Consider the following 12,964-nt stretch of genomic DNA (forward strand, 5'->3'; position numbering starts at 1 on the left):
AATGGTGTTGCCTTGTAATCAAGGGACCAGTGAATGCATATAGTGGTTCTGAACCCACTTGAAACTGTAGGTTTCTGTGCATAAAGTGGACATAAAAACATACAAACTCGAAGCACTGATAATGTGTCACCCAGTCAGGGTTCCCACACTTTGGAAAACTCGGGGAGTGTGAAAAAATAAAGGGAAAATGATTTAATTGGTTGATGAATCACAATGAAGCATATGCAAAGGACCAGAATATGGTCCATCCTTCTGATAATTTTCAATTATACACATTACATTAATTATAATTACAACTAATAAGTAATTGTAACTTCCGTAACTTTTTTTTTACATAAGCTTATTTGTGAAGGTACAGGTATTAAGGCCCGGCTGAACCTTTGGTTGATGCCAGGGCAGCTTTTTTCGAATTTTCATCTCCTTTCCAAAAACCACTATGATATTCCAAAATCTTAAAAATTACATCAGCTTAGAATTCATTCCAGAACATTCACATGACTGTTTGTGTGTTTTGCTTTTGCTGTTGACTAGATATTATCGATAATTTCGTTGCTACATAAGTCTATTAAACTGATACAACATCAAATTGCGAATGTTTCTTGAAGAACATGAACGGTGATTCCAATGTGTTTTGCCTTTGAGAAAGAAACTGTATATTTTAACATTTATTTTACAAAACCATGAATTGTATGCTTTTATTCATAAATAATAATAACAAAATGGTGGAATATTGCACTAAGTTATGGGCTATTAATAGATATTTCAGATTGGACCCATGCTCGAGCTAGGATTCAAACCTGGGACCCCTGGCATTGTAGTGTGCTGTGCTAACCACTCTTCCACTGAGGCTGGCTATTGTGTGAATCTGTTACATACATTAATTAAGGGGGGAATCAGCCATTAAGGTTTTTCAAGGAACATTTACAATTTTTTGTTGGATTGGTAGAATATCGGTCGTCGGTATTGGCAAATTTGATATGTCCTTCATTTTGATTGTAAAGATATCTTAATTTTACTAGGAATATGTAGTGAAATTATGTGTACTTTGATCCTCAGCTATAGATTGGCATCGAAACCACAAGAATGAGCACAAGAACTTCAAGAAACAGAAAGTGTGAGCTGCATTTGCATTATTACCAGAAACTATTAATTATTGCAGAGCCATTCACTTGTAATGTGAATCTGAAGATACTCAAAGATGTGAGCTGAGGCTTACAGGTTTTTCACAGGGTGTTAAAAAAAATATGGCATATTTTGTAATGGAGGTTATATTTTAAGCATATATACAAGATGTGTGTGGATTTTAAAGTGTGTTTTTTAAGCTTCACCAGTTTCTACGATCCTTGCAACAGTGAGCTTAAGCAGAGACGTGGTCACAGTTCGAGGTACAATGTTGCATTAACTAGTGTAGTTTTGAAGGTTCTGTGACATGCAAATACTCTCTGAAAGGGAAAGATGTTTCTGAGAATAAGGTAGTACGGAATGTATTTTAGCTCTGAAGGTTGGAGAAAATTAAATGAATATTTGCTTGCTAATCTTTTTTTTTTTGCTCAGGAGGGAAAAAAAAGACTGGATGAATTTTAGAATTATATCAAATGTATTTATGTATAAACACTGTGGTTTGTTACAAGAACCTTGAGAATCGGAGGGTTTTCTTAGGCATTCTGTATCTAATATTTAATTATTACGTGTGTGCTATGAAAATGAAAAATAGTGAATGCAAAAAAAAGTCAATAGTGATGAACATGTGTTAAAAAATAGGAGGATCTGAACAGTGCAAAAGGAGTCTTATAGGTGGAGAGTCATTACACATTTTAAGTGCTTTTTCTTATGATTGGAGTAATTTGCATTAATACTTTATACACAATATCCTTTATTATAATATACTTCAGTATGGTTTGTGTCTTTCTGTTCCTCAGTAGTTTCAATGGAAGATGCATCCAATATTTTCAAGTAAGTTTATGCAGAGAGATTAAACAGGATTAAGATTTAAGTAAATATTATTGATGATAGTACAGCTTCATGTGTATGGAATTTTACTAAAATATCTGTCAGAAAAATTACTAAAATGAGTGAAAATATTTTGTACATTATTGCAACAGTATTGAGTCACCTTTAAATTGATGTAGGTTGTATACTAGTGAAAACTTTTATTGCAACTGCTGAAGAAGTTTTAAATTCTTGTCCAAGGAAATAAATGTAGCTTAGTTAACAATGTCCTATCAACTATATGTGTGCTGTGATCACTGCCACTCATTGTTCATTACAATGTCCACCAAAGCATAAGCAGCTTTAGTTTTATTTTTCTTTGTTCTCGTTCTTATTATGAACTAGAAATAATTAGTATTATGTGCAGCTAATGGTTAGGTTAAAACAGAAATGTTTCTGTATCCTAAAGTATTATATTTTGCAGTGGTAAGTGCTTCCATGTGTCGCACAGCTTAATATCATATATGAAAAATATTCAAGTTATGTGCCTAATTCACTATATATTGTAACTGTAATGTTTTATTTTCTTCAGTGGTACACTCCTGTTCACAAGTGGCACATTTTATAAGGTTAGGCAGTTGAAGTGTGTGCCACTTTATCGGAACAGGAGAGTACAATTTCTGTTTTAGTTGATTAATGCCTTATTGTAATCATTTTTCTTTTTTTATTTTATTCAAACATATCCCGTACTAGTAAAAATGTAGGCAACTTCTAGTCTCATGAGTTATCTTCCAGGGTATTTTGAGCATATTTAACCTTGTACAGAAGAAATAAGACTATATTCAGGACTTGTTAATATAATAATGTTACAAGATTTATTGTGAGAGAGAAAAACTATTTTGTGTTGATAAACTTACCTGCTCTCTAGATACAACTCATATTTGTTTGCTGTTGTTTTTTTTAAACATCAAAGAGAATATTCAGTATAACAATATATTAATTTTACATACCAATCACAGTTATTCCTGGTATGTTTGGTATGTTGTAGGATAAATCTTAGTAATGTCTGCCATGAATAATTAAAGTTCAACCAGTTATGTGTGATGTATCAGAAACAAGTTAACATATTTAACATGAAAAACACAAATGTTATGTTTCAAACATGTAGTAGAATTTTTCATCTTCCAAATCCCAGTACTAACTATTGTTTTTACAAAGAACCTGGCTGTGTTTGCAGTGTTGCTGCAGAATTTATATTCCAGTATTTTTCACAGTTCATGAAAAATCAAATGTTAATGTTTGTGATAATATTGTGATATCAATATAGCTGTCATTAGTATCAATATTACATTTGTAACATAATCATTGTCTATAGTCTCATCTTGAATAGAGAACTTGTTTTGAATACCTAGCAAACAGTAAAGCAAAAACTAAAAGATCTGTATAACATAATTAATGTGATTGACATTGATTGTAAGCAATACACATGGTTAATACGTGAAAAAGATCGCTACTGTGTATATTATATAGTATTGCTGTAATTAAAAGTTTATCTGTATATGCCATATCAGAGATTAAAAATTTAGCTTTAATAATATGTAATTTGATTCAGACAGTGACAAATTTTCAGGTGAGGCACCTCTCTCCAAAAACCTTTATATCAATAATTTATAAGTCGATTTCATTTTTCAACTTGAAATGGAAATTGTATACTAATTGGACCCCCCCCCCCCCTTTACTTGCAATTTTTGATGTTTGTGTTGGGGAACCATATGCAAAATCTGTATACTATCCTGTTGGTTGAAGGATAAACACTAGAATCCCCTTGCTGCAATTTTTTCAAATACTGGTGATTAGAGATCCCACAGACTAATCTGTACTTTATCGGTAGCAGCCAATGTAGGAATTACGGTGTATTACCAATAATTTTACCAATTCGATATATCTAAAAATATATTTTAATTTAATGCAATATTTTGTCATTTTGTCAATACAGAGGTTGATCGGGTTATATTCAACCTATATGTAAATTGTACTTACCCTATGAAAAGTCATGCTGCCATCACCGGTTGTGTTCTGTGGGACCGCCAGCAGTATGGACTATCGCCCAACATTGCAATTTCCACTGCAACAAACTACGTTGGCGCATATGCATAGGAATTCCATCCCATTCCTCCTTAATGGCTTTCCATAGGTCAGTGGGGGGGGGGGGGGGTGACGATGTTGTAGACGTTGTTTTAACAGTACAAATGCGCAGAAATCCATTGGACTGTCATCAGGGCTTTTGACAGGAATGTCATGAAAGGGAATAACATGGATTTCTGTTTCCTGCTCCATGTCCTGATAAAACTGGAGGGATGCTCTAGCGGTGTGGCTGGATGCTTTGTCCATGTGGATCCACATCTGGTTCTTGTTGGCTCCGTACAAACGAGGGATGTCTGTCCGATAGATTGGGGCCATAATGGATTCCTGGAAGTAGGCAGCATTCACGTTTGTTTTTCTCCACCTTACATATCTCCAACTTCCCCTCGTAACTGTATCCAGCGACAATCATGATTCCCTGTGGGAAACTTTCTCGGCAGTGGTGCTAAAACTCGGTACGTCCCTTGCCAGAGGTGTCACGTAATTGCCCTAATGTTACCATTACGCGCGAGATAAATGTAGGCCTCATCCAGTGTGACAACTGTCTTCCATTTTGACCCTGCCAAGTTTTGTACAGTTTGTCTTGCGTTCTGCAGTGTGGCACGGGAGGAAGTTAGCTGTGGTCAATCCGATGGTTAAACTATTTTCCCGACACTGTTTCACTATTTGGTTGTACGAAAAATGTGTGTGGAAAAGAGCCATGATGTACCCTTCCCAGTAACGGTTAATTTTCGGCAGCATTTCAGTAGCACGAACACGACGCTCCAGCAACTGCAAGCTCGGACACAACACTGGTTTCAAGGCTGGTTCCAAGGTTCTGGCGCAACTACACACATAGAAAGCAGCATTGCCAAATCGGTCGGATATAGCCCGATCAGCCTTCTGTATGTAGTTTTGTAGTTTTTATGGATATAAATATATAATCTCCATTTCTTACTTTTTTAATAGTAAATGTCTAAATAAGCAGGTTCTTTTGCATTGCAGTCATCTTGTAACATACATTTATGAAGGAGGTCAATTGCAATTTTATATTGGATTGATACTTTATTAGCATTGACCAAAATTTCGTATAGGTCCATCCATACCAGGGATATGGTTTTAAATGATGGTTTTACTCCCCACTCACATAAAGCACATGGACTTGCGACTGTTCACCTCCTTTGATAAATCTCTTGTATAAAAACAGAGGGAGAACAGTGGTGACATCCCCACTGTACTTGTCTGAATGCTACTAGTACTGTTTTTTGTTAGCACAGAATTGTATTTGGGCATTATTCATTACCTACTTTCCCCTTTACTTATTTTGACAATTCGTTTAGGAAGAAGTAAATTGTCACTCAAAACTTTTAATATTTTCAGTTCAACTCTGAAACATTTTTAAAAGTAGAATCTTTCCTTCCTCTTGCATATATCTATCTATTTTTCTGTCTGTCTCTCCCCCCCCCTTTTTTGAGAAGAAAGAGTGATGGGGAGAAAAAAATAGAGAAAGGGAATCAGATTCCTTTCCTTCCACTCTTCTTTCTTTCTTTTCTCTTCCGAAAGGTAGGGGCGATCGATCACCTCTCCCAACTGTCAGGTCTTTAGATATATTTTCATGCGTAATATTTTTGAAAACTCGAATGTTCTGTTTTACAGACTCGGTAATAGTTTTTAAAGTCAAAGTCCACTTCATGCTCATGATAGTCTAATCGGAATTGGACCTACAGTTTAAATTTGGATCTGAACCTCTGTACAGTATGTCTCAAAAGGGCTCCGAAGCAGAGATCCCTTGAGAGAATAGGTTTTTGTTTTCCCTATTTATTTATTTTACTCCTCATATCGAATCAGTTTATGATAACAGTGATAACAATGATATACAGCGTGTTTCAAAATGATTTGAACAATTTCAACTCCTTATACTTTTTTTATTAATTGTGCAATTTACTTAAAATTTTGCACATAAGTACTGTAACTGTCCAAGTTTTAGTGGTAAAAATTGTAATACAGTAACTCACAAATGCTCAATGTGATCCCCCTCTGTTACCCTGCATACATCAGTTCTGTAGTCCAATTCTTCCCAGACCCGTTTCAGCATGTTTTTGTTTACTCATCCCGTAACATAGAATGTAGCCTCATCACTAAAACACACTTTGTTAAAAGAATCATCATCACTGTACAACCCTTGGAATAACTCACAAAATTCATTGCGGGACTTGTGATCATTGTGTGTTAAATGTTGTAACAACTGCACTCGATAGGGATACATGTTTAAACGCTTACGCACTATGCGCCACACAGTTGTTCGAGACATTTGAAGTTCTCGACTAGCTCTCGCTGTAGACTTTTGAGGGCTGCTTTGGAAACAAACTCGAACTCTCTCAACATCTGCCTCAGACGTGGAAGGTCTACCAGTTGATTTTCCCTTGCAAATGCATCATGTTGTCTTGAATTGTTGATACCAATTGCAAATGGCGTTCTTTACGAAACACTCACAACAGACTGACTAACGTGAAATTGTAGGATGCAAAATGCTTTCTCTGCTCCACAGGCAGCCATCTTGCAACTTGTCACTCATGCCACCTGGCGGAAGAACCTCAAACTACTATGACCATGCCAAACAAAACTCGAGGATGTGGTCGAAAGTATTTCAATTCAATTTTAATCGTTGATAGTGTTTTAACGCTCGTGGAACAATTTCTTATCGTTCAAATCATTTTGAAACACACATTGTAGAATTATGATATAAAATTTATCCATCTATTCAAGCCCTGGGCCCTAATAATGTAGAACAATCCTCTTAATTTGTAGAACATGGAAGTCACCTTGGTTCCAGTGTACAGTACGATATATTGCTTAACAGTGCACGTGTAGCTTGGAATTGATTTTCGCTGAGGTTAAGTACCCAACTAAAATTTGTCCATCCCAACTGTAACTTCTGGATCCACCACTCTGTGTAATGTGGACTGGAATCCATTTGTTGTTATTAATCTTACAATGAAGCTATGTACCAAATTTCAGCTTCTTGTGAATTAGTTCCCTTATTTCGAGGAAACTTGAATTTATCCGCCATTTTTCAATATGGTGGACTTAGTGACAGGGTGATCACCGGGAACTTTTGATATGTTTTTATTAATGTTATAGAGCAATTTCAGTATGTGAATTAGTTCCTTTATCTCGAAAAAAAAATCATCCAATGTCACTGTACCAGAAGGGTTCGTAAGATGGTATTTCAGGAGGAAAGTGAAAACACCACCTTTAGCTTAATTTTAGGAGACCTGTTTTGCAGCAAAAGTCACAAAAATTCAAGAAGAAAACTATTTTGTACCTTAATAGATTCATGTATGGGAATGCAATTTAATAACGAAAAATAACATTAAGTAGACGTAGACTTACTTCGGCTCTGTCATCTCGTTTCCTGAATACCTATATTTCTCATTCCTGTGGATTTTTTTTTTCAAGCACATTTCTTCTGTTCTTAAAAATATGTGAAACTTGACACGTGATAATTTAGAAAACTGAGTCTTTGAGAATCACACACTCTTCAACGACATCTATTTCCAGTTTATTTCGCTCATCAATCCAGAGTGAGTTTTTGATCGAGAACATACGCTCCTGTGCAGAGAAGAGCGAGGTCGAATTCTAGTACAGATAAAAGGCCCAAACCTCGATCTCTTCCACGCTAAATTTCCTAAATATCCAGATCCACTTCTCTTCCAGTGAGGAACCACTGCAAAGAAAAGGACCTTATTGCTAATAATTGTTGTCGGCAAGTGCATTGAGCGGCGCCATTCTAAAGTCAAAGTGCTTCGAAGTATTCTTGTAACTTGATAATTGTTGGTAGTGACTGGGTCGCAAGAACAACCACAAAAGTGATTAAGCGCAAATGTGAAATGTTCTTGGTTGTGCCTCTCATGCTTAATTCGTTTCGCAGTTGTTCCTTTCGTGCTTATCCGGTTTTCAATTTTGGTTTGGCGCTTAATCGATTTGCTGTTCTTTCTTTCACTCTTATTCCATTTCGAGCTTATTTCTTTGTGTTTATTCCGTTTCTCATTTAAACCTTTCGTGCTTGTTCCTTCACATTTATTCCATTTCTTGTTTAAACCCTTTGCACTTGTTCCTTCACATTTATTCCATTTATTGTTTAAACCTTTCATGCTTGTTCCTTCACGTTTATTCCGTTTCCCGTTTAAACCTTTCACGGTTGTTTCTTCATGTTTATTCTGTTCGCACTTTTTCCATTTCTCATTTAAACCTTTCACACTTCCTTCACGTTTATTCAGTTTATCGTTTAAACCTTTCGTGCTTGTTCCTTCACGTTTATTCCATTTGCACTTGTTCCGTTTCACTCTTGTTCCTTTTGTGATTCTGTGTTTTACGTTTCGCAGTTGTGCCCTTCTGTGCGTAGTCTGTTTCACCATTAATCTCTTCCACGCTTATTCCACCAGCCTGGAACCGTTCAGTTCAGTTACAGTGTTCAATGTACAGTTAGATTGTTTTGTAATATTAACATTATAATTACATCCATGTATTTCAACAAAAATAATGTTCATTAAAGTATTCGTCTTAACCATTTCTACATTTCCCACCCGATTTGGGGATATTAGTGCATCAAGAAGAAACTTTTGGGAGCACTGGGACACATTACCTTTCCGGGACACACTCGGAAAATCCGGAATGCGTACAGCACACCTAATGAAACTATGGTTCCTGCCAGGCCCGTAGCCAGGAATTCTTTGTAAGGGGGGGGGGGGAATTTTTAATATATTGTGTCGCATTGGCAGATATAGCAGGGTACACAGAGGCACTTGCCCCTCCCCCAAAAGAGATAAGTAACAGAAAAGGGATGATATCTTGAAACTCCAACGAACAAAAAACACTTCGAGCAACATTAAATAACAATATTTCGATAATGAGCTTTCCAGATTGCCAAAGAATATAAAGTTTAACATAAATAGGCTAATAGGGACTGTATCTACTTGATATTCACAGGTCGATAATGTTAATAGACGATTAATATGTACCAACAGCTTTGGACCTCTCTGCAGAACTGATTAAGGGAGCCCTTTATAAATCATGCTTCATAATGATTCCCTCTAGTTTCCAGTATGCAAGATTCTTACGCACAAAGGAATCTAACGAGAATCCAACACCACCATTGTGTTGTGTTATGCAAGAAAAATCAAATTAATTAAATAATAATGGTTACATATTATCTACACTTTGAGTAAGAATTTCTAATACATACATTTTTTGTAGGCCTTCTTGCTAAAACATGAAAACATGGGTCCCTTACTCCACCACGGATTCTATTTGCTTCAAATGAAAGACTCTTGCATCAATACAGACAATGTTTGCCTACTGGTTACATGTTACGTTAATCATTTTGCAAAATATTGTGTTGTTGAAATACATGTGTTTGACTCCCGAAAAACAAAAAGGAATCCCTTGATTGATCAATGACTTCTTAGATTACAGAGTCATCATTAATATTTCATATCAACTTTTATAGAGGAAAATGTTGTATCCTCTTTACATTATGAAAAATACCTTCCTTAATGACTATGGTACGAAACCGAACGATATAAGGGCCTCCTTCGCCTTACCCCATTTCCGCGGCACGAGATCTCTGGGCCGCTTATCGCCACCACTTTTTGAGCAGAAGCGTATAAACCCCAAATATCAGGTTTTTTATTTTTAATGCTGATACTGATTTCTGCCAGTCACAGAATGGCTTACGATATATGAATAAAATTAGGAGAGTCCACTCCATAGCAGATGAGTCGACATAATTATTTGTCAAAAAATTAGGTTGTGCCTGAGGTACTTTAACAGACAACGTCTGCTACAGGCACAATGTATTGTCATTTTCTTGAACCTATATTCATAGGATGCTGCCTGATAGCACCGACAGCTTTCACAGCATTTACAGGACATCAAGGCCAGCAACTTTCCTCAGTCACTATTTGTTTGTCTAATTCTTCTTTCGATGTTACAAGCAATCGAAATATGGCATCTTCTGTCCTTAATTTATGCAATCCCATTGGTAGCTTTGCAGTTGCGAATGTCATTTATTTTTACTGCCGTTTAAAATTCTGAGAGCAATATATAAGATGCTATGGAAACAGTCAGGGTTAAGACTTAACTTTTCCTTTATAAAATGGATATCGTAACACACGCCTATGTTGCTTATCTTATTTGTGCATGCGAGCAAAGCGAGCAAGAACATTTTACGAAATGTACTTTTATTTGTATAAAATTTGAGATCGAGGGGGCAATTGCCCCTTTGTGCCCCCTGCAAGTGCCTTTATCCATCTGGAAGAAAAATGCAAGAAACACTTGAAAACTAATTCCATCTTGAGTATTCATTTGTCTTGCTATTCTTAGATTCTGCTAGTCATGTTTCTTTACTTCAATGTTTGCCCCCCCCCTCAGGATTGGACTTCCGTCCAAGATTTAGGGGGGGACAATGCTCCTGCCCCCCTGTGGTTGCAGCACTGTTTGTGAGTGCCTGTTCATAAATTTCACGTCATCCCTCATTGTCACGAGTAGCTAGATGTGGCAGAAAAGCAACGCTAAGTAACAAAAATCAAATATCCACTCCCTCTCTCTATCACATGAATCGCTATTACCAAAAGGTAGACTTGGGAAACAAAAAATTATGCAGTTCAAACTTCATAGCAACACATCCAAGAAAAACGTCTAAATACATTACGCACCTTTAATACAAGACTACTCAAAATGTCACAACTGTTCTAAATACTGAAAATTGCGAAATCATTTTACGAAGTCTGAATCTGGAAGTGAATTTTACCCCAATACTGATAGGACATTATATGGAATCCCACACACCTTCATAAATCACAAAATCAATAAATGTCTTTGTTATGTTGCTAGAGTTATACAGGATATAATTGTAAAGATTAGTGAGAATTCCAGGTAGGAATGTGTTCTGTATTTTTCACGGGGGGGGGGGGGGTGCAGAGCAGGCTCTGAGAGGGGGCAGTTGCCCCCCTTCTAGGTACGGGCCTGGTTCCTGCACAAGTGCCCAAGTCTGCCTCCATGGCGGAGTGGTTAGCAGAACGCATTATTACGGAATGGGTCCCTGGTAAGACATGAATATGTGTCTTTGTTTATCTGTTGTGAAGTCCTGAATGAAAAGTAGAAGTATTGAGTTAAAATTGATATGCCATAGGAGTTTTCCTATGTTTCAGGTGAACATCAGCCAGCTTTATAAGCTGAAATCGTAAGTTCGAATCCCCGCACAGTCAAAGTAACTTTCTTTACTTTTTTCTTTGAAATGGATGCCATGTAAAGTATTTTACTGAGACATAGCATCATGTTTTTTTTTGGTTTTTTTTCGTGTTGCAAGACGAAAGTGATGATTGAAACGATTGCATTTTCAGACATTCTGACAGCCTATAAAACTTTGACTTTCGAGCATATTGTTTCTTTATTGTGTTGTTCCTAAAACTTTGTGCTTATAACAACCACTGCTACAAACATGTCTGTGTAGTAATAAAACTCACCGAAGATGAAACGTTAATCTTCTTTGCAAGACAGGAACTAAAATGAAATGCGAAAATTTTGGGTTACATCAGTAAATTCGGAAGAACATTTCGGAAGGAGCACCATCGTTCAAGGAGCACATTATTGTGAGTGGTTCCAAAACATGGTGTGAGAGGATGAGGAGTTTGTGGGAAAATGGTTTGGTCTGATGAAGCACAGTTTGAATTGAATGGAACGGTGAACCGACATAAATGTGAGTATTGGGCTTCAGAAAATCCACAGGCTTGTGTGGAAAAAGAAGTCAATTGACTGGGCCTCATCGTTTGATGTGGACTCGTCTTCATTCAGTGCATGTAATAATCTTTGGATGAAAACTTTCCATTTTACAGTTTTAAGAATGTGTTGTATGCTTGTTCTGGTAACTCCTATCTCATGTGCACATTATTTGGTCGACTTCTGTCATTCTGTGGCAATTGTGAAAACTGTTTCAACACCATAGCACCATAGCAGAAGAAACGGGACTTCTTGCTGTGTGAGGTCTCCCAGATTTTCCCTTGTGCAGATCACACACAGTACCACACATCTCAAACTTATCAAAAATGCGAGAAATTCTTATGGGTGTTGAAAGTCATGTACAACGTTCTCGAATTGCAAATAACACTTCAAAATGGTCTTGCACTCATCGAATGACGACCTTGCTTCCCATGGTGACAAAAGCATTCATTTCATTAAAGCCATCTTTTGAGCAAACAACATACTACACATTGCTACCGAAATGCAATCCAACTTGAAAACTAATTACATAGATAACATCTCTCAATGCGTGTATACAATGCAATCCAATTTGAAAACTAATTACATAGATAACATCTCTCAATGCGTGTATACATTTTTGGCACCCCCTGTATTTAATTAATTTAATATAATTACAATATAAATATTTTAATTTAAGCAATTATGATTATTATTATCATAAAGAGACACGTGGTTCAGACCCCCCCCCCAAATATATACAGTGTGTAACGTTCTTATTCGTACACAGATTTTCAAAGAAAATGCTTTAATATCTGAAAGGAAATACACTCTTTTGAAATTGTTTCTTTACAATTATTTTCTTTACAATTCAATAACTAATATCATTAGGAACATAAAATCTTATACAAATTCTGTATAACCAATGACAATAATAAATTAAATGAAACTGAAAGATAAACATTCCATTTTTTGTACAACTTTTCTATTCGTACACTTAATAATATAAAAGAAAAAAAGTATATTCAGAGCAAATTGACTGACTAATACTTTGATGTGTATCCTTTGGCTTTAATCAATGCTTAACACCTGTTCATAGAATTCACCAGTTTCCGACATGTTTCAGAGCTTATTTTATTCCACTCGGCTTGCACAA

The 12,964-nt window shown here is 36.2% G+C and overlaps 1 protein-coding gene across 4 annotated transcripts in view; it reads left to right on the forward strand.

Moving 5' to 3' along the window:
* The window catches only part of LOC145996594 (uncharacterized), a 196,198-nt gene that overhangs the window by 99,608 nt on the left and 83,626 nt on the right, over positions 1 to 12,964 (forward strand). For 3 of the 4 annotated variants that reach the window (XM_083133148.1, XM_083133149.1, XM_083133147.1), the window contains exon 10: positions 1,057 to 3,518. The exons of the other annotated variant lie outside the window; for it this stretch is intronic. In XM_083133148.1, coding sequence (XP_082989274.1) covers positions 1,057 to 1,118 — 62 coding nt within the window. In that variant the 3' untranslated portion in view covers positions 1,119 to 3,518. Of the gene's footprint in view, positions 1 to 1,056; positions 3,519 to 12,964 lie in introns of those variants that run through there. 4 annotated transcript variants of the gene reach the window in all.

This window comes from Lepisma saccharinum, chromosome 12 (assembly GCF_977018435.1).
Source record: "Lepisma saccharinum chromosome 12, izLepSacc3.1, whole genome shotgun sequence".
NCBI classification, from domain to species: Eukaryota; Metazoa; Arthropoda; class Insecta; order Zygentoma; family Lepismatidae; genus Lepisma; species Lepisma saccharinum.